This window comes from Trachinotus anak, unplaced genomic scaffold (genome assembly GCF_046630095.1).
Source record: "Trachinotus anak isolate AG129_WGS33_773 ecotype Australia unplaced genomic scaffold, CSIRO_AGI_Tana_v1 ptg000021l, whole genome shotgun sequence".
In the NCBI taxonomy this organism is placed as follows: Eukaryota; Metazoa; Chordata; class Actinopteri; order Carangiformes; family Carangidae; genus Trachinotus; species Trachinotus anak.
This window is the reverse complement of record NW_027273872.1, coordinates 22,984,405-23,008,180: the sequence shown is the minus strand read 5'-3', so window position 1 is coordinate 23,008,180 and position 23,776 is coordinate 22,984,405. Positions and strand designations below refer to the sequence as shown.

Below are 23,776 nucleotides of genomic sequence, written 5' to 3'. Positions count from 1 at the left end.
GACACACCGAAGTCTTTCTGATCAACCTCTTTTCACATATCTCTCTGTCCTAACAGTATTCATTTATTGTTGACCTGGTGGACAATTTGGTCAAAGAAGCCTGCCATGGTGCTGCTGATTGTGGATGGTATTGATAGTAACTGATTGAATGGAAGTTTTAAAAAGTACTACTGGGTTCAAGTCTTTAATAGTCTTGGAAAACTTTGCAGATTTGGAAATAGTTGATTTCGACACAGGTTTCAACATTGTGCGGTTCCCCTTCACCTTCTATATCACGGAGGACTATTTCTCTGGAAAGCAACAGATAGTGTTTCTAAAACATAGCTGCAGACAAGATAAAACATAAATAGGCAAATATCAAAACTGTAGTGTTTATTTTCAAGCTCATCTTTGCCTCACTGTTTCTCTCTGTCTCTTAGCTGTCTGATGGAGTGCCCTCTCGTCTATTTCGTGCACACACTGAGAGCTCTGTCATACATCACAACTTAAAGGCCTTTAGAGTAGCTCCTCTAGTATCTTGTCAGCTTTCTGACTCATGACAAGATTTTCAATTTTTCCCTTTTTCACCTGACTGCACTTTACAGCTCCGGCTCTGTATGTGGGCTTACTCCCTTTTCTCTCTGTCTCTCATCATGCATCCTGTCTTGTTCTTTCTGACTGTGCCTCTCATGAGAAAATTAAATTACGTAGACAGACAGACAGACAGACGTACTGTAGAAGTGTCCATGAGTATTGAAAGTCTTCACTGAAAAGTTGTGTAGTAATTTGTGTATATGTTACATTATGACTGGGCTGATTGTAGATTCCAGTGTGGGCAGGTTTTGTTGTAATCAGGGAATACTTGGAGTCTGAGATGATTCACTTGTCACTACATGAGAAAGATACTCTGTCTGAGCTGCACATGAAGCAATCATACTGAGCTGATCATATCATATTTGAACAAATTTAGCAAGAAGAGAGTTTAGTAGTCATTTTTTTCATAATCTTATTCATCCAGGTTTGATTGTAGAGCCACATCTCAGTCTCTGTTCTTCTCGTCATCCACAATTTATCTCAAATGTAACTTTTTCCCACATTTCTTTGGCCTTCAGACACTGTATTATAAAATCCCAAGACAAAATGAACTTTGATTGATGATCTTCTTGTGGAATAGTCATGCAGTATGTAAAAGCTTGTGTTCTTGTGGGATTTGGGGTGTTTCTTACTGACACACTCATACATGTTGCTACCCATCACACTGTTTTTTTAGTTGTTTTTTTTTTAAATTTTGTGTGTCAAGATGGAAAAAAATGTGCATGTTTGTGTAAATCATTTGTTGTTTTGTGGGGTGTTTAATCTTTTATATCTCCTGGGATCCTAACCCCTTTCATCATGTATCCCACCAGGGCCGTCATGTCAAGACGGGCCAGCTGGCAGCTATCAAAGTCATGGAAGTCACAGAGGTAAAAATGCACTTCATTCAGTCACACACATACTATTTTTGTCTCTACTTAGCTTATTTGTTCCTCTTCTGTTGCTGACATTTGGTGGATATTAAAGTGAAACATCAAGAGTTATTTATTCCCACACTACCAAAGCTAATAGATAACCATTCTGTCAATGTAAATAATACATGACATACTTTCTTATACACATGATCCACACATGAGAATATTACAGCAAGCTGATCAACAAATCCTTGCACATGAAAATTTACCAGTGGTTTAAATGTGAATCTAGAGTCAAAATAAAATGTGGCCTAGAAATACATCCTGTTTAATGGGCAATGTAAGATCTGACGGATGGATCCATCACGGCCAAACCTATCCCAAGATTCATTGCGTGCCAGTGATGAATCACTTTTCAAAAAGAGACTATGGCGGAATCTGCAAATTAAACAGTGGCCGTGCATCAATAGGAAATCCTTCGTACACCAGACTGTATCATTTCAGTTCAGCGTCGTGGTTTATGAACAGAGACAAGAAAAGAGAATAGCATTCTGCTCATCTCTTCTCTTCCTTCCTTCCTCCCTCTGTCACAAACACACACAGACATGATAACTATCACTGCTCTCCCTTTACCTGTACCTTCTCCACATTTCTTTATTTTCTATAGGTTTTGGTCACATTTCCTCTCTCTTTTCCCCTGCAGCAGCACATCAGACCTGCAGGCCAACAGCTGCACCACAGTTAACATTATTTCACACATGCACAAATGACAGTCATGCAGACAGCGCTGCTAACATGTTTTAACCAACAGTAGTAGCTGGTGAGCTTTCCAACCAAGCTGCTTGGGGACTGCAATACTCTGGACGCTAATGTCAAACACAATGGCAATTTAATTTGGATGATTCCCCCTGTGAAGCTCCAAGCTCTTAAGTCTTAAGAGTCTCATATTTCTATCTCTACCTTGTTAAATACTGCCACATTCATTTAGATCTGCAACTATTACCTGTGTCATAGGTATCTGGTTACTTAAGGTTAATTTACACCTGCCAGCCAATCTGAAGTGAGAATGCTCAGTGGCAATGATTTAAAAGATTATTCTATATTTGATCATTTTGGTGTTTCAGTACCAAAGCCATTAACATTGGTGTTAATTCTTAGCTAAGTGTGTTGGATGTGTGTGTGTTTTAGATGAGAGAAGAGGAGAAACTGTTTTGATTAGCCAGCATTCAGTGAATCAAAGAGAAGAGCTTGAATAGAGCCATAAAGCAGCAGATAAAACAAGGAGAGGAGAGAGGGTGTGAGAGAGAGAGAGAGAGAGAGAGAGGCAATATTACAAAGTTATCATGATCACACAGCAATGGGTGTAATTAGTCAGTTAGCTTTAGGCCATCAAAAAGTGTTGGAGACGTTCATCTCTTGTTTCCTCTCTGTCGGATCACATCTATAGATATTATTTGATGGAGATATTTCCTTCCTTTGCCTTTGAAACAAGTGAAACAGTATCACAGATGTTTGCACTTGTGAAAGAGGTTTTAAAACTCATTATTAGACTAAATGACTGGCTTTGCAGGGCATCTCTCTTCTCTTCTGTCCCTTCCCAACTCAATTCTCTCTCCTGTCATGCGGGTAATTGAAGCGATGGAACTTTTACAATCCATTTGATGACTTCTCCTAAATCCCTCCCTAAAGCATAGACACACAACCAGGATCAAACGAAAATCGACTTTTTATACGACTGGCCTGACAGAATTAAATTACATGAAGTAGTCTCTTATGTCTTACAGTTCTCAGAGTCCCACCAATATTTCTGTTTGGACCCAGAAGTAGTTTTTTTTTTTTATTATTAGATTCCAGATGAATTTCATTGATGTTAAAGTTCTGTTCACTGTAGAGTCTTAAAGCCACAGTGTTGGGTAGTGTTGGTGATATAAAATATTAATATAAATCATACTGTAAATCAAGGCTGTGTTTTGAACTTCTGTTCTGTTAGCGTCACAGTTGTATATGGAGTACGGATGAGACCTTTTACACTTACAGAGGAATATGATTTGACTGTGTGTGCTCTGCATTGTGGTCTTACAGCTGTACAAGAGGGGGCTAACAGCTGAGTTGTGGAGGTTTTGTTGAATATTTCTTGTGGTTTACAGATGCAGAGCAGCACTGACAGCAGAATGAGGTTACATAGGGGCTAATAATAATATGTTGCAACAGCTTGTGAGGCAGGCTGGGTCATAATGTAGCAAAGAGCTTTCTCAGTGCAGCATCTCTAATATGGTCAGATTGAACCCTCTTAGAGGAATATACTTACAGATTGCGTAAATTGTGTAAATGATAGAGTTGAAATGATGGGTTAATTCATCGATTTATTTATCATCAGAAAATTAATTGGCAACTATTTTGATGAACTTTTCTCCTGGAACTATGAGCAGGTTGAAATTTATGGCTTTTAGTGAAATATCTTGACAACTATTGGATGAAATTTTGTACCCACATTCTTGGTCCCCAGATGATGAGTCCTTTGTGGATTGACTCACGTGATCCCCTGACTCTCAGTCAAATGCCACCAACTGGACAAGGTTATTTAAGTAATTGGAACAACACTTTATATGGACAGTGGTTACCAGACAATGAATCCTACAGACTTTGATAAGACCCACCATGAGGTTTGAATATAGTGCAGATATTCCCCCATCACTATGATGATTCCTAATGTTTACCACCTAAAACTATTTACATTTTTAATTTGTCCATCTACCTAGCTTTGTGACCGACTACCTGCAAATAAATAACATTCCCATCATCCTCTTATGTACTTCATGGTTTGTGGTAAGTAATAAACATTAGCAAACTAGCGTGATGCTACCTGATGTTAGCATTTAGCTCAGAGCTTCAGAGCTGTTAGCATAGCCAACTTTTAGTCTTTGCAAGCAAAAAATAGCAAGCAAATGAAAAAAGACAATTTTAACAAGAAATAATTGTCTGCTGAATAATCAAAAATGTAAATAATTGTTAGTTGCAGCCCCAGTAAACTGGTTAAATGTAAAAGTGGGTTACATAGTTTCTGTGCAGTTTTTATTGTGTTATAAATTATTACACACTGGTCAGACTTGATACTTAATTTTACATCGCGGCAAATCTGCTCATTGCAGAAGTGGTCACCCTGGTTGATTTGCTGTTGATGAGACTCTGGGTCCTCTGTGTTGCAGACAAGCTCTTTAGCAGGAAATGCTTGGCTATTATCTCCCTTCTCGCACACAAACACACACAGACAGACAGACTGCAGACACGGGCAGGAGGCTTTGTGTTTCAGACGGAGGCTAAAGTTCAAACTCTGCCTTGTCATTTTCTCCCCTCCTGTCCTGTGGAGATTTGAAGGAGGTCAGTGACTGGAAGAAGCTCTCTGTTGTTTCCTCTTTTCTGATTAACAGCCACATCCAGCCCCTCCAACTCTACTCTCCTTCCTCCACTTCTCCTCTTCTCTACTGTGCCTCTCCTCTTTCTCCTCCAGCTCAGTGTAGATTTAGAGGTTCAGTGAATTGGAGAGTTCACAAGTCATTTCCGGGATTTATAGTGAGAAAACAAGAAGTGCCACACTCTGTTTCCTCTGCTAGTTCTATCTGTCCTATGTCTCTCAACACTGACCAAACCATAGTGGAGGACTGGGAGTAGTCGAACTAAGGTCCAAGGATCATGTAGAGGTTACATGACAGTCTGATTGGAGATGCTGTCTGTCTGGATGCGTACGTGTTTGTGTTGTATGGACTCCACCTTTCAACTTTTATAGATCAGCCTCATTATAGAAGCAGGATTAAACATTATCATATTTCTGCTGCACAGTTTAGTGTTAAAGGAAGTGCCACATCATGTACAATAATAGTGTATAATACAGTGTATAATCTCTTCTATTTAAGCTCTGTTATTTGACTTTGACATTTAACAGCTTCTTTAAATGCAGATCAGTCACACTAAAAAGAGGTGTTTTTATCATCTGAATAAGCATGGACTTTCTCTCTGTTGGTTTGTTTAGGAGGAAGAAGAGGAGATAAAGCTGGAGATCAACATGTTGAAGAGTTATTCCCACCATAGAAACATCGCTACTTATTATGGAGCTTTTATTAAGAAGGGTCCTGCTGGACAGGACCACCAGCTCTGGGTTTGTAAAATACTCTACTTAAAAAAACAAAAGAAATAGAAATGACTCATTTTTCTGAAACAGCTGGTACCCCTTTGGGTTTATCCTGTGTGACATTATCATAAAGTGTATTCCTGTTTCTTTTATTTTAAGATCAAAACACAGTCATACATAGTTGTTTTGACAAGTACAGAGCCTGTGTGTGTGTGACAAACATCTCATCTGTCCTTCTAGTTGGTGATGGAGTACTGTGGAGCCGGCTCAGTAACAGACTTGGTGAAGAAGACCAAGGGAAACTGTCTAAAGGAAGACTGGATAGCTTACATTTGCAGAGAGGTCCTTAGGGTAAGGTCAAAGTAACACACAAATAAACATAACACAGCACACACACACACACACACTGCACACTCATACCAGAGCCTGACCAACACTGGGTATCTGAGGCTGATACCAATAGTGATATTTAAGAGTTTTAAAAATTGGCCAATATTTCTCATGATTAATATTTTTGATAAAGAATTCAAATTTAACTATTTATTTGATTTAATAGCATCACAGTTATGTACTGAGTGGGACATTTTACAGCTGGGAAATGAACTTATCAGTGCTCTCTGTTACTTTTCAGCTGACATATACACTGGTACAAATATATCAGCAATAAGCTAATATTGGCTCAGCTCTTATTCACATATGCTTGGTCTGGTCTCCAGTAACTGACATTTATTTTATTTCATCAGTTTGAACTTGTTCATTGTCAGTGTTTTGAAAGTTGTCAGTGTGTAACCTGAGCCACCTGATCCTTGCAGTGCATCTGATGTCATTATTACTGAACTGTTCATTCCCAATTTAAAGTTTATCATCACAGAAACACAGGAGTCTCCTCGACAATTCAATAATAATTTATATCTATTTTTCAGACTTAGCCATAATTTAGCCTCAGACTGCATTGTCAGGTTTCCACTGTGTGTGATCTTAAGCTTCCACTTGTGATTAGTGGTACATCATGTAGTATTTTAAGCCCTGCCTGTGCAGAACATGAAGCCTGTACTTGAAATAACCACACTCTCACAAGGGTATGAGGGAGTGTATACATTAAATGAACATGTACCCGATGTTCTGTACCATATTAACACAAATCCTTGTTGCTTTGTAGCTTATGTAATGTAGCATTTTAACCCTCTGCCTTCAAATAACTTTCACAAACACACAGACAAGATGCACAAAGTCAACATCTTCCTGAGGTGTTGTTATGGTAAAAACAGAGGTAGTAATCTGTGTTAGTTTGCATCCTAGCAAACTAAAGGGCAGATGAGTTAGTTTTGTTGTATAAGAAACACAATGCTACTTTCAGAGTAGTTTTTTTTCCAAAACATCAAAGAGAAGAAGCTGAACTGACACTGATACTTCTTTATGTTCAGGGATCAGCTTCTCTGTCATGTTTTCCCTCTGTGATGTGGAAGGAATAATTGATTTATTTTTTCATTTATATACTTAAAAGGCCACTTTAAAACATGTGTGTAAGATGTTATGGTTATCATTATGGGAGATCACAAGGTCCTGAGAAAGACTCCGGGATGTTTGCGCTGCTGTCTGCATTGGTGCTTGAGTTTGCGGCTCTACTAACAGACCTACACACAAGCACACACACAGGATATCAACTTATATCAAATCACATCCAACAACATATCTGACCTTAATGCTGACAACATGGAAGATTATTTTTTTAGTATTAAAAACAACCTGAGAGACAAAGGAATCTGGATAGACGCCAGTGTTTTCTCTGCTGCTGTCAGCCATGCTGTCTCTCCATTGTTTCAACGCACACAACACACACACACACACACACACACACACACACACACACACACACCCACACACACACACACACACACAAACTCACACAGACACTCAGCATAGCATGATGAAGTCATTGTCTGAAATAAGACTCACTTCCTCTGTTTATTTAACCTCCTTTGAAGAAGCGAGAGTACAAACACACAAACACACACACACACACACACAGATGTGCACATATTCAAACTGTGCCACTGCTACCAGTCCAGTCTGCCACCTGAAGAAAAGTTGTTTACAATTGCCTTAGAGGAAAAAAGCAGCACAAGAAGCTTGAAATAAATCGCGCACTCAGTATTGCTTCAGAGTAGATACATAATTCAACTATTCTTTGAGGGCAATGTTTGTGACCTCGTATTAATAGTGATAGTCATCTGACTCTGCGTGTATGTGTGTGTTTATGTGTGTGTATGTTTGTCTTCCAGGGTCTTTCCCATCTTCACTCCCATCATGTGATTCACAGAGACATTAAGGGACAAAATGTTTTGCTCACAGAGAATGCTGAAGTCAAACTGGGTATGACACATGTACACATCCACTGTGGTTTCTCAAACACACGCACCCCCCCCTCCGGGCTAAACTGTAGAACAATCACAGCCATACATACATAAATAAATGACACAAACCATGAAAACTCCTCTTAGAGAAGCAGAAGTCTGTGGGTGTTTTCAGACGTCCTACATTTTTATGTTTCAGTGGACTTTGGAGTGTCGGCTCAGCTGGACAGGACCATTGGTAGAAGGAACACCTTCATTGGTACTCCCTACTGGATGGCTCCAGAGGTCATCGCTTGTGATGAGAACCCTGAGGCTACATATGACTACAGGGTACGTAATGACACAGACGAGGTCCTGTTTCTGGCCAACTTCAAGGGAATTTTTAGTGACCTCTTGGGACGTTGCAAAAAAATACCCTGAGAATTGGGTTAGTTCCCATCAGCCTGGGTGACTCATGAATATAAAAGTTAGGCATCCAGCAGAAAAATGAAGAGCATTTCAAACACTGACTACTACGTGGATAGTTCTTCTTCTGTAGTATCAGTTAATGGAGACCACATGTAATCACTGTGGCTAAAAACCCAGACTAAACTAAACTAAAAAAAACAGTTAATGTTTTAATGCAGCAACCAAGCAACCTCATACAACTAGACAAACATGGAAGAGACAGCAGAGATTGGATGAACTGTGCGCTCAGTAATAGCACATTATTGAGTGTAGGTCACCTGTGTCACACAATCACTGTAGTTAAGCATGTACATCAGAGGGAAATAGACTTAAAGTGTAAGAACTGGCTTTGGTATGTGTGGTTATCTTGTCTGTGTAGACAGCTGTATTGATTGAAATAGAAAAATATTTGCTTTCTTAGATGCACACGAGACAGACGACTGAAAGACATGGTTGAAATGCCTCCTGTTAGCCACATACAGTCAAATACTGTACAGTCAGATCACATAAATGCTACACCTCTTGGTTTTCCTGGGACACAAACAAACCAGCGCAACCCTCCTCAGTCCAAAGGACGGTGGTAATACATCTAAAGCTGTTTACTAACAGTCAGAAGAAGAATATTGGAGCCACTTCAGCAGTTTAGCTACAGCAATAGCAGTGTAGCTAGCACAATAGCTACAGCAGCAACTATTCATAGCACAAACACAGGGATGACTCTCACTCTCACTGATTTACTACAAGCAATAAAAGTTTTGCTCGTCGAGAACAGACTCTGTCACACATGCAAATCATTCAGTGGTTGAACAGATCAAGGATCAGATAAACTCTACAACAACATGTTATGGTGTATGATGCATGATCTTATGTGTTTATTTAATTGGAGTTATTTCATTTTCATTTGTTCCTGTCACTTAAAAGAGACAGGGAGAACAACAGCTGATTTAATAATGATAATAATAATGATGGTAAGAAACTTTATTTGTTTAGAACCTTTCTTAACAAAGTTACAAGCTGCTTGTACAAGTAAAATGAAAAAAAAACATAAAGTGACATAAAGTTAAAGACTTTTAATGTAAATTCACAACACAAAAGGAAAAGGTGAAAAAGTAATAAACATAAAATGACTGAATTGTGCAAAGAATGTAAACCAAGGCAGGCTGCCACAAGGCAGCCAGGCAGTCACCCTTGTTCACTAAGGGTGATTGTGTGATTAAAATGTAACTTCAGCTGCCATTATCACAGGAGGAAAAAAGCTGTATAGGCTACACAGGCCACCTACGGATAGTTGCACGAGTAAGGGGATGAGTAAAGAGACAGATGGATTTACATCTGCCCAGAATACGTCTTAGTCGAGGTTTCATTTCATGTTGAATGTCTCTTTAATGTGTTTACACTGCCCTTTTGGGCTGGACCATAACAGCGGCAACCAGCCCTATAATCGTGAATGTCCCTGAATGACTGACTGACTGACTGACTGAGTGATGGTGTTTCCACCACTGCTCAGCGGAGTACCAAGCCACAGTCTATCGAGCCGCTCTGTTCCTAGCTGCTACGGAACTGCAGAAACTGCAGGAAAGCGGAGGAGTGTATCCACTTCACTGAGCCTCGCCTCCATTACAGCAAATAAAATTCTTTCATTATGTATCATTGTTACTAAAGGAGGCACACGAATAACGAAACATAAGACACACTGAGCAGAGAGAGCAGGAGAGAGAGAGAGGGAGAGAGAGAAGACATTGGGAACAAGCATCTTACTAACCACTATGACCAATTCTACATTTCAAACAGAGAGAGTTAGACTTAAAGACCTGCCTCTAATAACAGTCTGTTACGTTCTGGGGTTGAAAGTAAATAAAAGCTAAACGATTGTGGGTCCCAGATGGAGGCTGTGAGCTGTGTGAGAGACAAAAAATGTAGTCTTTCTTGGAGTGGGCAACCTGGTAGCTCACCTGGTAGAGTGTGTGCTGTTTGGGCTTAGTCTTTGCCCCAGCATCCTGGGTTCGAGTCCAGCCTTTGGCCCATTGCTATGTGTCTTTCTCTCTCTGTCCAATTTTTCCATCTCTTACTATCATTATGACTGTAACAAAGGCAAAAGCCTGAAAAATTAACTTAAGAAAAGAAAGATACTCTTTTTCTCCTAACTTTTTCTCTGAGTGATCATTTTATAAGTGCATACATCTGAAATCACAGTTCAGTCTTTCTCTTCCATTTATGTGTTTGGTGATTTTGTCAGATGGTGTCACAGTTATAAAATCAGGATTTGACCATAGGCGGTTAAGCCATATACCAGGTTTTGACCTGGTCTTGATTCATATCCAATAACTGTTCAATCCACCAAAGACACATGAAATTACTAAGTCTACAGTAAATGGGGTCCAGCCTTTCATCACCTTATATTCAGCAGAAAGGTTTCCGTCATTATACATAAAAGAATTTCATTTCTCACAGAACATCTTTCAAGCATTTTCATCAAAAGGTTTCCATTCACCCATCCTGATTAGGTATGTCACAGTTCACAGAGACACGTTCAGATGGAAAAATTCATCCCGTTCTCTCCTCTTCTGGAAGCAACAACACAATGACTTTATAAATCACTGAATCACTGATTCTTTGTAAAATGTCAGAAGTTTGGCTCAAAGTCTTGGAATATGTTTTTGTTTTTCCTGGATCTATACTCTCACACAATGCACAAACTGATTTACTATTTGAATTGAAAGAGGACATCCAAAGTTTACAGGAAATAACTAGAGCTCAAGCTAAGCTTTGTGTGTGCACCCGCCTTAACCTTTTCCTGTCTCTCTCATTTTCAGAGTGACCTCTGGTCTTTAGGAATCACAGCTTTAGAGATGGCTGAAGGAGCCCCTCGTAAGTCAGAAATACATCTACACACACACACACACACACACACACACACACACACACACACACACACACACACACACAAGTGACTGATATTGTTAATGGATTGTATTATTTTTCCCCAGCTCCAAAGTACTGTATATTTTCATTGTACATCTCTCTCTCTTTGTATTACTGTCACTGTGACTCTCTCTCTCCTTCCTCTCTGACCCTGTCTCTTCTCCTTCTCCGTCTCCTCTAGCTCTGTGTGACATGCATCCAATGAGAGCGCTGTTTTTAATTCCACGAAACCCTCCACCCAAACTGAAATCAAAGAAATGGTAAGCTTGTGAACACAGTCTCTCACACACACGCACATGTACACACAGCAGGATGTCGAGGGCAGTGTTTAGGTTTTCTCCTCTGAAAACATGGCTTGAAAGTGGTCTCTGTTGTGGGTTTTATACCCCAGATAATCAACCAAAAGATATCCCAACACTGTCTCCCCACAGTGAAACTGAAAGCTCAAAGTCGTGGGCGTGTCCAGACAAGCAAACAAAAATTACACCTGAGGCTAGTTGCATGAACAATGTTGTAAAATGACCGGTGAACACAATCGTTTTTCTCTGAGTAATGTCAATGCAACATGGCACCACGTGGTAAGGAAATTGCTTGAACAAGTAAGAAACCAGATTTTGAGATTTCATAGAGAACGGAGCGGGCACCAGGGTGTCAGTAGGCCACTGAACATGGGCTGAAACATAGTTACAGGAGTGGTGAGGAGGTATATGAAGAGCCATACCAAAGAAGACAACCACTGCTCACAATAGTGAACAAAGCTGCAGGATTCAAGTTTGCCAAAGAACATGAGAAGAAGCCTGATGAATGTTGGAAGCACAGTCTTTGGTCCAATCAATATTTTCAATCAGATGAGGTCCAGCACATCTGCTGTGGACCAGGCCAGGACTACCACAGTGACTGCCGACTGTTGAAGTGTTTTTAAAGAAGAAAACTGATCCGTCCAGGTCAGTGCTCTGATTTGAATCCAATAGAAGATCTTTAGAGTATTTAAAGGTCAAGCTAAAACAACAAAACCCGCCAACAGCTGGAAAGACTGGTATCAGTCATGCTCAGGAGAATTGAATCTGTCACCAAAAGTAAAGGTGGACATACAAAAGATTAGAAACATATGCACTGACTTTTCTTTTGCAGTTGGTTGTTAAATATGGACCTTTCATCATAGTTTAATTAGTCAAACATTGAAGTTTGTCACATTAATTGGCTTTGACTTTGACTTTGGCTAAAAACAAATAAAATTGTAATAAATAGACATTTTTTTTACTGATATTGAGCAATTTTATTCTTCACTGTATGTGGTTACTGCCATTTTTAATCTTAATAAATTTAGTTTAGAATTATTATTCATCCTTCTCCTCTCCTCTCCTCTCTCCTCTCTTCTCCTCTCCTCTCCTCTCCTCTCCTCTCCTCTCCTCTCCTCTCCTCTCCTCTCCTCTCCTCTTCTCTCTCCTCTCCTCTCCTCTCCTCTCTCCTCTCTCCTCTCCTCTCCTCTCCTCTCCTCTCCTCTCCTCTCCTCTCCTCTCCTCTCTCCTCTCTTCTCCTCTCCTCTCCTCTCATCTCCTCCTCTCCTCTCCTCTCCTCTCCTCTCCTCTCCTCTCCTCTCCTCTCCTCTTCTCTCTCCTCTCCTCTCCTCTCCTGTCCTCTCCTCTTCTCTTCTCCTCTCCTCTCCTCTCCTCTCCTCTCCTCTCCTCTCCTCTCCTCTCCTCTCTCCTCTCCTCTCCTCTCCTCTCCTCTCCTCTCCTCTCCTCTCCTCTCCTCTCCTCTCATCTCATCTCCTCTTCTCCTCTCCTCTCCTCTCCTCTCCTCTTCTCTCCTCGTCTCTTCCATAAATAATGAATAAGCTCTTCATACTGAATTTGTAGTTGAACCCATACCCTCTTCCATCCAGCATTAATGCCATCAGAAAGACTAGTTCATAGGGCAGCTTTTAATAGCTCCAACAGTCTGGGCTATGCACTGCTTTTCAGTCCTCCTACCTCCAGGCCTCCCTAAGGCGCCGGGCATCCTGAAAACTCAACAGCAACACATATTCCTTCCATGTTGTCAATGAGTTTATTCGACAGACAAAGCACCTCTCGAATGTTAGGAGCATTTTTGTACACAGACGCTGCCTGAGTGAAAATTAAACTCAACATGTTTGCCAGAATTTTCCTTGATACTCCAACAAGTGATTACTAGCTGGTATACTGGAGGTGAGTCAAAAAAAATGTAATAATTTTGTGGCACGTTATAGAGGGTGTTTGAACAATGACACTGCTGGTTCTTAAACTAGTCTGTTACATTTCATTGTTGAAAACTTTTCCTTATTCTTTCTTTGGTGTGATATGAATTTACACATGATCTCAGTTTCTCTTTTTGTTTTTTGTCAGAGTTCTGAGTTTTATACTTGGATTGAAATTTGTATTGTTGTTTTAATAATGGTCCTATCTATGCTAACATACACTGAGAAAATTAGATTATCTTATTGTTGCTAAATAAATTAGTTTATGTTAAAAACAAAGCAGATTTTTTTTAGATTTTACCAGTGTAGGTTACACATGACAGATTGTTTCTCTGTAATGCAACTTCCCCCTAGTCAATTCAGGTTTGTTTATACAGTGCTCTTATCAAGCTGTTTTTACCGCAGAGTTCTTTCAAGATGACAACTAGTGAAAACCTGATTAAACATGATAATTAATAAGTGAGAGAGCAAAGAAAAATGCAGGCTGCAGCTAAACGTTATGATGTGTCAGTAGCGGTTCTGAGATACTGAGTCTTGGCATTAATGAATGTGAATTTAAAGAATTACACTTACTCATACTAACCTTACAGTGAATGAGCAGGTCTTTGCCATATAAAGATAAACTGGGCGCTTGTTATTAAACCTAATTCAAAGGCTCTTAATATTTTATTTGAGTTAAAAGTACATTAAACAGATTTACACAACAGCTATTTTCATGGTAAGATTTTTTTTGTGTCCCTTTTCCTCCGCCCTCTTGCTTCATCTGTTTGCTTTTGTCTTTCACAGGTCAAAGCGTTTCTTGTCCTTTGTTGATAACTGTCTGGTTAAGAACCATCTGCATCGACCCACCACCGACGCCCTGCTGAGACACGCCTTCATCAGAGACCTGGCTAATGAGAGACAAGTTCGCATCATGCTCAAAGATCACCTGGACAGAACCAGGAAGAAGAGAGAGAAAGGTGAGCAGACATTAATGTTGTTCTGCTTCCTGTTATACTTCCTGTTTTAGTTTTCACATCGACCAAAGTCTGAGCTGGGACTTCTTTTGTTCAAACTTAACATCAGTAAAGGACTGGAATTGACTACAGTGAGTCAGTAATAATTCTGTTTTTGTATTAACAGCTGAATATTCAGGTGATCCATTTATGTAGGCTGACCGACATTGACAGAGCCTGGCGAGTTGTGCTGTGGGCTGGTCTCCTAATGGGGAACCTGTGCTGATATTATTGGCTACTTTGTGCCATATGTGTGTCTGTGTGGTGAAAAAGCAGCTTTGTGTAGGGAAAGGCTGCATTACAAGCACACATAAACAAGGCTTATGATAAAGCCACAATATTGGCTATAGATGCATACACACAAAAACAAAATCTCACAGGGCAAAGAAAGAGAAGGAGAGAGTGCAGGAAACCTGTATTGATACTCTCATGGCAGAGATTTATTCCAGATGGAGGTCATCATCTCTGCTCCAGAATTGTTTGGTTGTTTAAGAGTGAATTCTCAGACAATGACAGTGAGGGAATGTGATTAATTCTTTGGATAACTAATGTGATATCAGAAAGCTTTACAAATAGGCAATTTCACAGTGTAGCTTTTCCATTATGTTTCACAAATGCACTGAATGAGGTGGGTGTCAGGGTGGGTGTGTTGCAATAGGAGCCACCAACACACTTGAGCTGAGAGAGAACACCAGCTGCACTGATACCTCAGCAGCTGCTTTGCTCAGGCTGTCACAAACACTGCACTTCTGCTAATTTATAGCACACTGTTTATGGAAATTTTTCATTACACTAGTGTTACCCACAGTGTACACAATGTATTTTGCATATGTTACACTATATATCTATATATCTATATATCTATATATCTATATAGATATATAGATATATATATATATATATAAATTGTGTTTGACACGCACACACACACACTTTTTAACTTAAATCTGTCCAGCATCACTACAGTGCACTATTATTTATATGTTTATACTTAGATCTCTAAAAATACACTAGTTGATACTGGCTAGACAACAGGTTTCCCTCCTGTGCTAATAAAGCTTTTGAGTTTGACTTTGAACTCTTCCAGTTATTGCAGATATTTTAATCAAGCTGAATATGAAGAGAAGTGAGGAAGGACAAAATGAACAAAAGATTAAGAGAGGGAAAATGTTGGGTCGGGCCAACAGGCTGTACATGGCCTGACCTTTCCTCTTCATTTCTACATTCACTTGGGGCCATGTCTCACACAACATACACAGAAATGAAGGAGGAGGAAGAAGAGAGAAGATGAGGGATGAAAAAAGACAAAAAAAAGGGGACAAACTAGGAATATGGAGAGGGAGGGGGGAAGGCGCAGAGACTTACAGTATGAGAACAATTTATTTTCATCCTGTTCTACAGATTCATTCTCCTCTGGATGAGTTGCATGTGCTGAATGTTAGGGGGCGGCGAGGAGAAGACAGAGATATTTATGACTTTGCTCTTCTTTTGTTTTCACGTTGATATTCAAGCAGTGTAAGAAATCCTCGTGTTGTCCTTTAGCTTTATTCATCTTCATCCGGCAAACTGAGAGACAGACGAGAAAGTGATAACAACAGAGAGGGGGGGGGGGGGGGGGGGGGGGGGGGGGGGAGAGAGACGGAGAGAGAGAGACAGAGAGCGAGAGCAGAGAGAGAAGCTGAGGGGAAGGAAGGAGGAAACAGAATGGCCATCTGGTTTTAATCTTCTGTTAGCTTATAAAAACACACTAATGACTGGTAGACTTTCTGCATGCTGAATGTGTGTGTGTGTGATGTGTGTGTGCATGCGATATGTTCAAGACCAGATTTGCACATGTGTGTGTGTGTGTCTGTGCATGTGTGCCCCTGTGCCCCTCCAAAGTAATGAAATGCTGATAGTCTTAAGTGCATGTGGGAAAAACTCACTGTTGCAGAAATAAGAGGGAAAAAAAATTCAATGCTCCGGACATGATGCAAAAAGGATGTGTCATTTCAGCATACCCAAGAGTGTAGTTTGGACAGAGATGGTCTAGGTTTTGGAAGATGAATCACTCAAAAAAAAAAAAAAGTGCCCTCTTCTCATTCAGCAAAACTAGGCATCAACCCTCATCAACACTCTCCTCCTGCAGCTTTGGCCCAGAAACACATGACATGAGCCAAAACATTCAAACATGACATCACAGCAGGAGAGCACAGATTTCCCGTCCACTGCAAAAGTTGTAGTTCCTTCTGCTTTGAACAAACACACCTGTATTGTGTTACCTTTTAGTATGTTGAGTGAATGTTCAAGTTAGCCCGTGCACTACTTTCACAATCAAATGTTGTCATGTTAAACTGGCTGGATAATAACCCCACCCCCTGGGATTTTGTTGTGGTGGCCACAGTAAAAACTGCAAATCAGAAAGTCTTCTATATCCAAACTCCATGCACATCATTTGTAAAACATATAGCTTTTTAAAAATTAGCTGTGTCAGATTCAAAAATTACGACTGGGATAGTCACTGTGTGAACAAAAAAGTCCAATATGCATTTGAAGACATTATTTTTTATAACTGCCAACACTAATGTGCATGTGTTGTGGGTCCCATGGTAGGAGTTGTATGTGGAGAGGAACTTTTTTTTAGTTGCATGCGTTGGGTCAGGATTGAGATGATTCAGCAAAACTGTTCTGAAGCCATGCTACAGTATAACAACTCTGTCCCATATGTCTTCCACCGAACAAGACTCTCATTTACTTTCTTATTGCCCAAGTTTGCCCGCACTATACTTTCGTGTGGCTTTGATAATGACAAAATTGCTATTGGCAGTAGACGATGTAGAAACAAGATGGCAGGCATGGAGGAATCTTTAATGAAAAAGTGGCTGCTTCAGAAAGCCAGAGGAGAATAAGCCACACCAGTGCTTACACATCAGAAGTGTTCACCCAAAGCTCCACCCATAACCATTCAGTACCTCCTCACTGACAAAACCAGCTGCATAACTTTACAGTAGATAACCTGTTAGCTTCACACACAGACATAGTGTGGGACACATTCCACAAGTGCTCTGCAGCTGGTGGACGTCTACATGTTCACATATTGAGAACCAATGTGATATATTAGAGAAGAAATGGCCTGAATGATTAATTTATTATTAAAGTAGATGCCAGTTAATTTTCTTTCAATCAACTAAGTGATTAATCCGCTCATCATCTCAGCTCTAACAGCTATCTAAATATTTATAAAAGTTTCCATTTCCATTGATCCTTGCAAGGAGATGCAGGATGATTTTTGCTTTAAGGTCTCATATCTTACATTTTTCTTGTGTTTAATTTGAGGTTTTCATATCCATAAGAGGATATATTTGTGGTTTAAAGTACCAAATACCATCTCAGTGTATTTTTATATCCCCTCTCTCAGGCTTTGGCTGAGAGGCTCTGAGCCTCTCTTCTGATTGGCTGAGTGATCAAATAAAAATATAGCAGATAACAGGTAAACACAGAGAAATAGAGAAACTAAATCCTGCAAGGTTGGACGGTGGGCCTGGATGAGCGGGGCTTCGGGAATGGCTGAGGGCGGTAACTGCTTTGTTGTGACATCATAAAGTTGCTGAAGTCCCGACAGCTCGTTTTAAAGCTCAGTTTCTGAATGCAGGCTGTGTACATTTCTCTGTGGACTGAAGCTTTAATACTTTCACAGTTTTAATAAAGACTGTAGACCTGCTTGATAATAATAAAAAAAACACATGGAAATCTCACTTATGAGACCTTTAATAACTTTATTTCAGAATATATTAACCCAAAGTATCAATATTCTTTTGTCTTTTCTCTGTCTGTCTCTTTCAGAGGGTCCAGAGTATGAGTACAGTGGCAGTGAGGAAGAGGAGGACGAGGTTACAGAGGAGGAAGGAGAACCCAGGTAAAAGCCTTTTCATACTGGGTATGAATATTGTTTTGACATTTTGCCTCAACAGTTTATAGTCGAAGAAACACAAGAAACTAGGACAGAGAAAGAGTATGATGTGCAACAAGAGTCCCCTGGTTGGGAATCAAAGGTAGACGTTGCTGTGCACTTTAACCATTCAGCCAGCAGACGCCATGTGGTACAAATATTATTGAAGCCACAAATCACAGACTGTGTAATGAAAGATCGCTCACCTGTGTAGTAGAGACATTGAGAACCACAGCAGTTGTCGCAGATTTCCAGAAAGAAATGTTTATTTAATGAACTCCTTCAGATGCAGAGATTCAGTAATATGGTATCAAACAAACACGACTGATGAATCCAGATCAACGTGCAGTGTCTCAGTGATTTTTGAAAAATGTCTCATCACTGTCGTTATCAGTGCAACATCAGTAGATTAACACACATGTCACTATGAGAACTTTCCCTCTGCTTAAGTGCTCAGCACAATCATTGCTAATGAAGCACTACAGGGCATGTGTGTGTTTTTTATGTTAATGGACAGATGCACTGGCCTCTCTCTTACTGTCCCTGGACATCAAACAGCAGATGGCACTAGGAGCTGAGCACTTTCTCCTAGGATGAGCTTTAAGTGTGTGTTTGTGTAACTGTGCCCATTTTTTCACGGGTACCTCTGTACATAACTGTCTCCATTACCATCACTTACACCATTTCTCTCTCTCTCTATCTCTGTCTCTCTCTCTCTGACTCTCACTTGCTCTCTCAGCTCCATAGTGAATGTTCCTGGTGAATGGACGTTGAGACGGGAGTTTCTTCGTTTGCAGACAGAAGATCGTGAAGGAGGCAGAGAGGGAGGTCACGGAGGAAGTGGGGGTCAACAAAGACAACAGGTAGGCTTCAAGTTCATTTGCAAGCTTGCACACATGTATTCATATTGTAGTAATATAACAGAAAAACAAAATATAGCACATGGAATTTAGTCCATTGTGTTCATCGTTATCTTTAGGGCCTGAGCACCGAACAGTGAGGGGACCCTTTTGAAATTGTTGTTTATTTTGCTGTTTTTGTTAATGGAGGTGAAAAATTAATTAATTAACATTTCAGTTGTTTTTCAAGCAAAAATGGCAAATAGTCACTGGTTCCAGTTTCTTAAATTTGAGTTTGATGTTCTTCTTTGTTAAAACAAATAAATCAAAGACAACACCATGTGGTGTAAGAAATTGTGTTTTTTATTGAGAAAATAATTGTCAGATTAATGAATAAAGAAAACACCGCAGTTCTGATTACTAATATTTTTAGTCTTAGCAAGTGGTGTGACTTGCTGCAGCCCACATACAGTTTAGGGTTATGAACTTCACTTACTTAGTTGAGCTGTTTATCACGAGCATCAGGCATCTTAGAAATTTACAGATCAACTCAAAGTTAGAAATTTTATTAATTTATTCTCTATGAGACTATTAAAATGTCCATTTGGAGCTCAATCAATCAATCAATCAATCAAAGTGACTGATGAGCTGATAATAAGACAGAACAATGTAGACCAAAACAGAGTGAATTATAAACTTGATTGAAAAAAATAGATTAAATAGATTAAAAAGACAAAACAAATAAAAATGCTGTCAATGAAAATGTACAACAACAACAATAATAATTATGATAATAATGATGATGATAGGTAAACTAGAGTTAGATGAAGGCTAGACATTTAGACACAATACATTTTGTTACATTAAAAAAAACAAAAACAAAAGAGTAAAACATAATAAATAAATAAATAATAATAAAATAACAGATAAAATAGAATAAAAATAAACAAACAGATACAGTTAAATAAGTGAATGCAATAGAGTAAGTAATGTCTATAACCCGTGCTTAATCAAAAGCCAGGCTTTAAGTTTACATTGAAAGATTTCAACACTTGCAGCTGCTCTCAGGTTCTAAGACTGTTGCAGCAGCTTGCAGTATAAAAGCTAAAAGCTGCCTCACTAAAGGTGGATAATGTGTTGGCTCCTTCTGGTCCTGGTCAGCAGCCGGGCTGCAGAGTTCTGCGTTAGGTAGAGCAGATAGCAGAGCATTACAGTAGTCAAGCCTGCATGCATCAGTTGTTCTGTGTCACTTAGAGAGAGAAAAGGTCACACTTCAGTGAGATTTTTGAGGTGATAAAAGGCTTTGGAGGATTTGGAGACAAACCCCAAATGACCACACCAAAGATTCTTGCTTGTTGGCTTCAATATATGAGCTGTAAAAGCTTTTGTGAGATCAAGACATGTATATATAAAATACATTTAAAAATGGAATCAATTAGTCCTAATCCTATCTAATCCTATTTCTATCTCATAAATTAGCTATTGGTCTCGGGTGAGCTCACTATTTTTAACCCTTAAAGCAAAGACTCCACAGTTTGAAAAGGCTACTGTATAATTTTTAATAATTCTATTAAAAATCTAATAAATACATTTATTAATGTCCAGGCTTTACAGCAGCACAGGCAGCAGCTGGCGGAGCAGGAACGTTACAAGCAGCAGTTAGTGGCTGACAGACAGAAGAGGATCCAGCAACAACATGAGCAACGGCAAAAGTTAGAGGATGTAAGTACTGCTTATTCACATTTTTCTTCTGTAATGACTCAGCACTTGCAGGTCAGTAAGGAGGTAAGATAAAAATAACATAAATCATTTTCAGAGGAAGAGAAGATTTACTGAAAGCCAGGAGCGTTAATAAACCACATTTTTAGAAGAAGTTCAGTATCACCTTCCACCTGCTGAGTCACATCCTCACTCTGCCCACTCTGCTCCTTTAGCCGTGGAAACTCTTATTTGTATGAATATTATGTGACCCACAGTAACTATAACTGTGTGAAACGATGAATTTCTAAAAGATTAATTTTCATTGCAGGTTGTATTTCTTAAGAATGTCAGCTAAATGACAAAATCCCTCTCCTGTAGTTTATCTTAGTGTAAATTACTTTGTCTTGATTTAGTGCGGAGTTTGCTTTGTTCTTTTATAACCCTTAATTTGTTTTCTGTCCACAGCAGCAGCGGCGGCAGCTGGCGGACTGTGCCTTTCAGTGGGCGGAGCTTCAAGAAATCTCTCTTGGGGAGGAGCTTGATCTCCATGACAACAGAGTCTTTCTGGATGAGAGGAACAGGAGGAGCGACAGGAGACAGGTAGAGAGATGAACGTCTGACTTTGTATTGGTCGTGACTAGACATGACGGTGACCTGATGATGCAGTAATCCTAACCTTTAGGTTTTTTATAGACTGAATTCCACTTCCTTGAGTCTTATTGGAAATACAAAGAAATCATTCAGAAATGTGCCGATATTTTTAGGCACACTAGCGAAGAGACTGGATGGTGCTGCTACTCAGTCTGTTGGTCAGTTGGTGCAGAGGGGACAAATCTGGTTGACTTTGGTGATGACCTGACATTTTTCTACTACAATCAGTAAGATTTCTTTTCACCATAAGCTCCTGAGCGAAATATCTTGTCCCTTAGCTGCTAAATATTCCTCTGTGTTTACCAGCTAGCTGCTAACTGTGTCTGTCTGCTGTTTGGTGCATTCATTTGGTGCATTCATTAGAGCAATTTTTGCCAAAAACAGCCGCTCACTGTGACGGAAATTATGCTGATGAGGGCTGTCAGAGTTAAACAAAACTGTTAAGTTGTGGGTCGTAAAAATCAAAACAATGTGCCAAAAGACGCTAAGAGGAACTGCAGGGTTAGGTAACCACTGCTAGTTGCATCACTTAAGTTTCCCATTTCACGTTACACATCCAGTATTCATAGAAAGAGATTGATCAATGCAGTTTTAAGGTGTTAGTTACTTCTTTCTGTCTTCACAATGGACTGACACCCCTTAACGCCCCTTACACTGACATGAGAACTGAAACAACATGTCATGTATAAATGTCTTAGACTCTGTTAAAAAAGAATTGCTTCATGTCTTTATTTACCAAAAACCCAAGTTACTTTCCAGAAGGAACATCTTGTGGCAGGCGAGTGTGTGTGCTTTTTCGTGTGTGTCAGGCTCTATCCATATTTCATCCTGCAGCGAGTTAACACATGAACTTGTAAGCTCAAGTCGTGTTTGATGCACGCTGCATTAATGTAGTGGTTGCACCTGTCAGCCTCGTACCCAGGTGATAAAAACATTCTCTCCTTGATGCGGCGAGCCACACAAGTTTTGTTTTTTTTTATAATTCTGTACATTTTATAATTATCAACTGTTCAAAGCAAAACTTTGTGAGATGTAAAATGACCTTTCAGACACATTTCCATCAACTTCACTGCCATCTCCCATCTCTCTCAGTTTAAATGCCATCTTGAGGAATTAAATATATTTAAAAGAACAGGTCATATACATTATATGTAAATATAACAGAAATTACCGTTTCACAGCACTTGATAGGTTTTGTATGAGTAGGAGATCAAAGAAGTTTCAGAAATCTTTTGTTTTGGCTCTGTTCTACAGTTTGCAGTTAGAGGCAGGTATTTCACTTCAAAGACGTTGTTATATAAATATCTTTTACCTTAATAAAACGTAATTTAGAACATCACACAAATCTGTGGGAAATTAAAAATCACTAGTTTGTGATGGCAGTACAGTAATAGAGAAACTGTAACAGTTGTGTATGTGACTGTATGTTTGCTCCAGGGGTAAAAGGTGAAGTGTCTCATAGCCCTCTCTACTACTGCAGATCCATTTTTTAGTCATTAATTTTAACACATGCTTGATGAATCTATCCCACACATCAGTGAGTTTCAATAGGAGTAAATTTACACCACTGAGCAGGTTAGTGACTGTGATTTCTTCATGTAGAAGACACTGTATTTCAATGCTATTAATATCTGTCTAGTTATATTATATGTCTATTTGGTGTGCTTATGTGTGTGTGGCAGAGATCTGTACATGTTAGATTCTGATTACACAGATTGCCTCTAAACCATTAAGCTCAGCTTGCGTAATGAGTCTATCTGATGCTTCATTAAGTTTTAATGCATTTGCATTTAATTATGTGACAGGTTCAGTGAGTGTGTGCTAGGTGCAGGTTCTGAACTGATTCGTTCCAATCGGTTCACACATTGATTGATTTGGCAGGCATCACGTGTTTCAGTGGTGAGTCAGCGGCTCAAAGATTAGAAAAGTGGGTGAAACGACTGTGGTTTGGATCGCCACACTGCTGGGGAACGTAAACGATCAACGGTGAAATCACACAACTGTGTTAAACAGAACAACTCCCTTAGCCATTTTGTCATCATTTGAGTTAGAGTGACTTCCTGACAACCTGCCTACAGTCTACCCTGCTTCAGTGCATGCTGGGACAGGGTCCAGTCCCATGTGACCTTCAGCAGGATAAATGAGTGTTGAAAAAAGATCAATTGGAG

At 39.6% G+C, this 23,776-nt stretch overlaps 1 protein-coding gene across 4 annotated transcripts in view; it reads left to right on the top strand.

The window, feature by feature from the left end:
• The window catches only part of LOC139605901 (mitogen-activated protein kinase kinase kinase kinase 4), a 68,129-nt gene that overhangs the window by 10,351 nt on the left and 34,002 nt on the right, over positions 1 to 23,776 (top strand). For 3 of the 4 annotated variants that reach the window (XM_071457774.1, XM_071457773.1, XM_071457776.1), the window contains exons 3-14: positions 1,386 to 1,442; positions 5,455 to 5,580; positions 5,794 to 5,904; positions 7,836 to 7,926; positions 8,107 to 8,237; positions 11,168 to 11,222; positions 11,458 to 11,536; positions 14,281 to 14,453; positions 18,312 to 18,384; positions 19,157 to 19,280; positions 20,862 to 20,978; positions 21,423 to 21,557. In XM_071457774.1, the coding sequence (XP_071313875.1) occupies positions 1,386 to 1,442; positions 5,455 to 5,580; positions 5,794 to 5,904; positions 7,836 to 7,926; positions 8,107 to 8,237; positions 11,168 to 11,222; positions 11,458 to 11,536; positions 14,281 to 14,453; positions 18,312 to 18,384; positions 19,157 to 19,280; positions 20,862 to 20,978; positions 21,423 to 21,557 (1,272 nt within the window). The remainder of the gene's footprint in view (positions 1 to 1,385; positions 1,443 to 5,454; positions 5,581 to 5,793; positions 5,905 to 7,835; positions 7,927 to 8,106; positions 8,238 to 11,167; positions 11,223 to 11,457; positions 11,537 to 14,280; positions 14,454 to 18,311; positions 18,385 to 19,156; positions 19,281 to 20,861; positions 20,979 to 21,422; positions 21,558 to 23,776) is intronic. The other variant, XM_071457775.1, reaches the window with a different exon arrangement.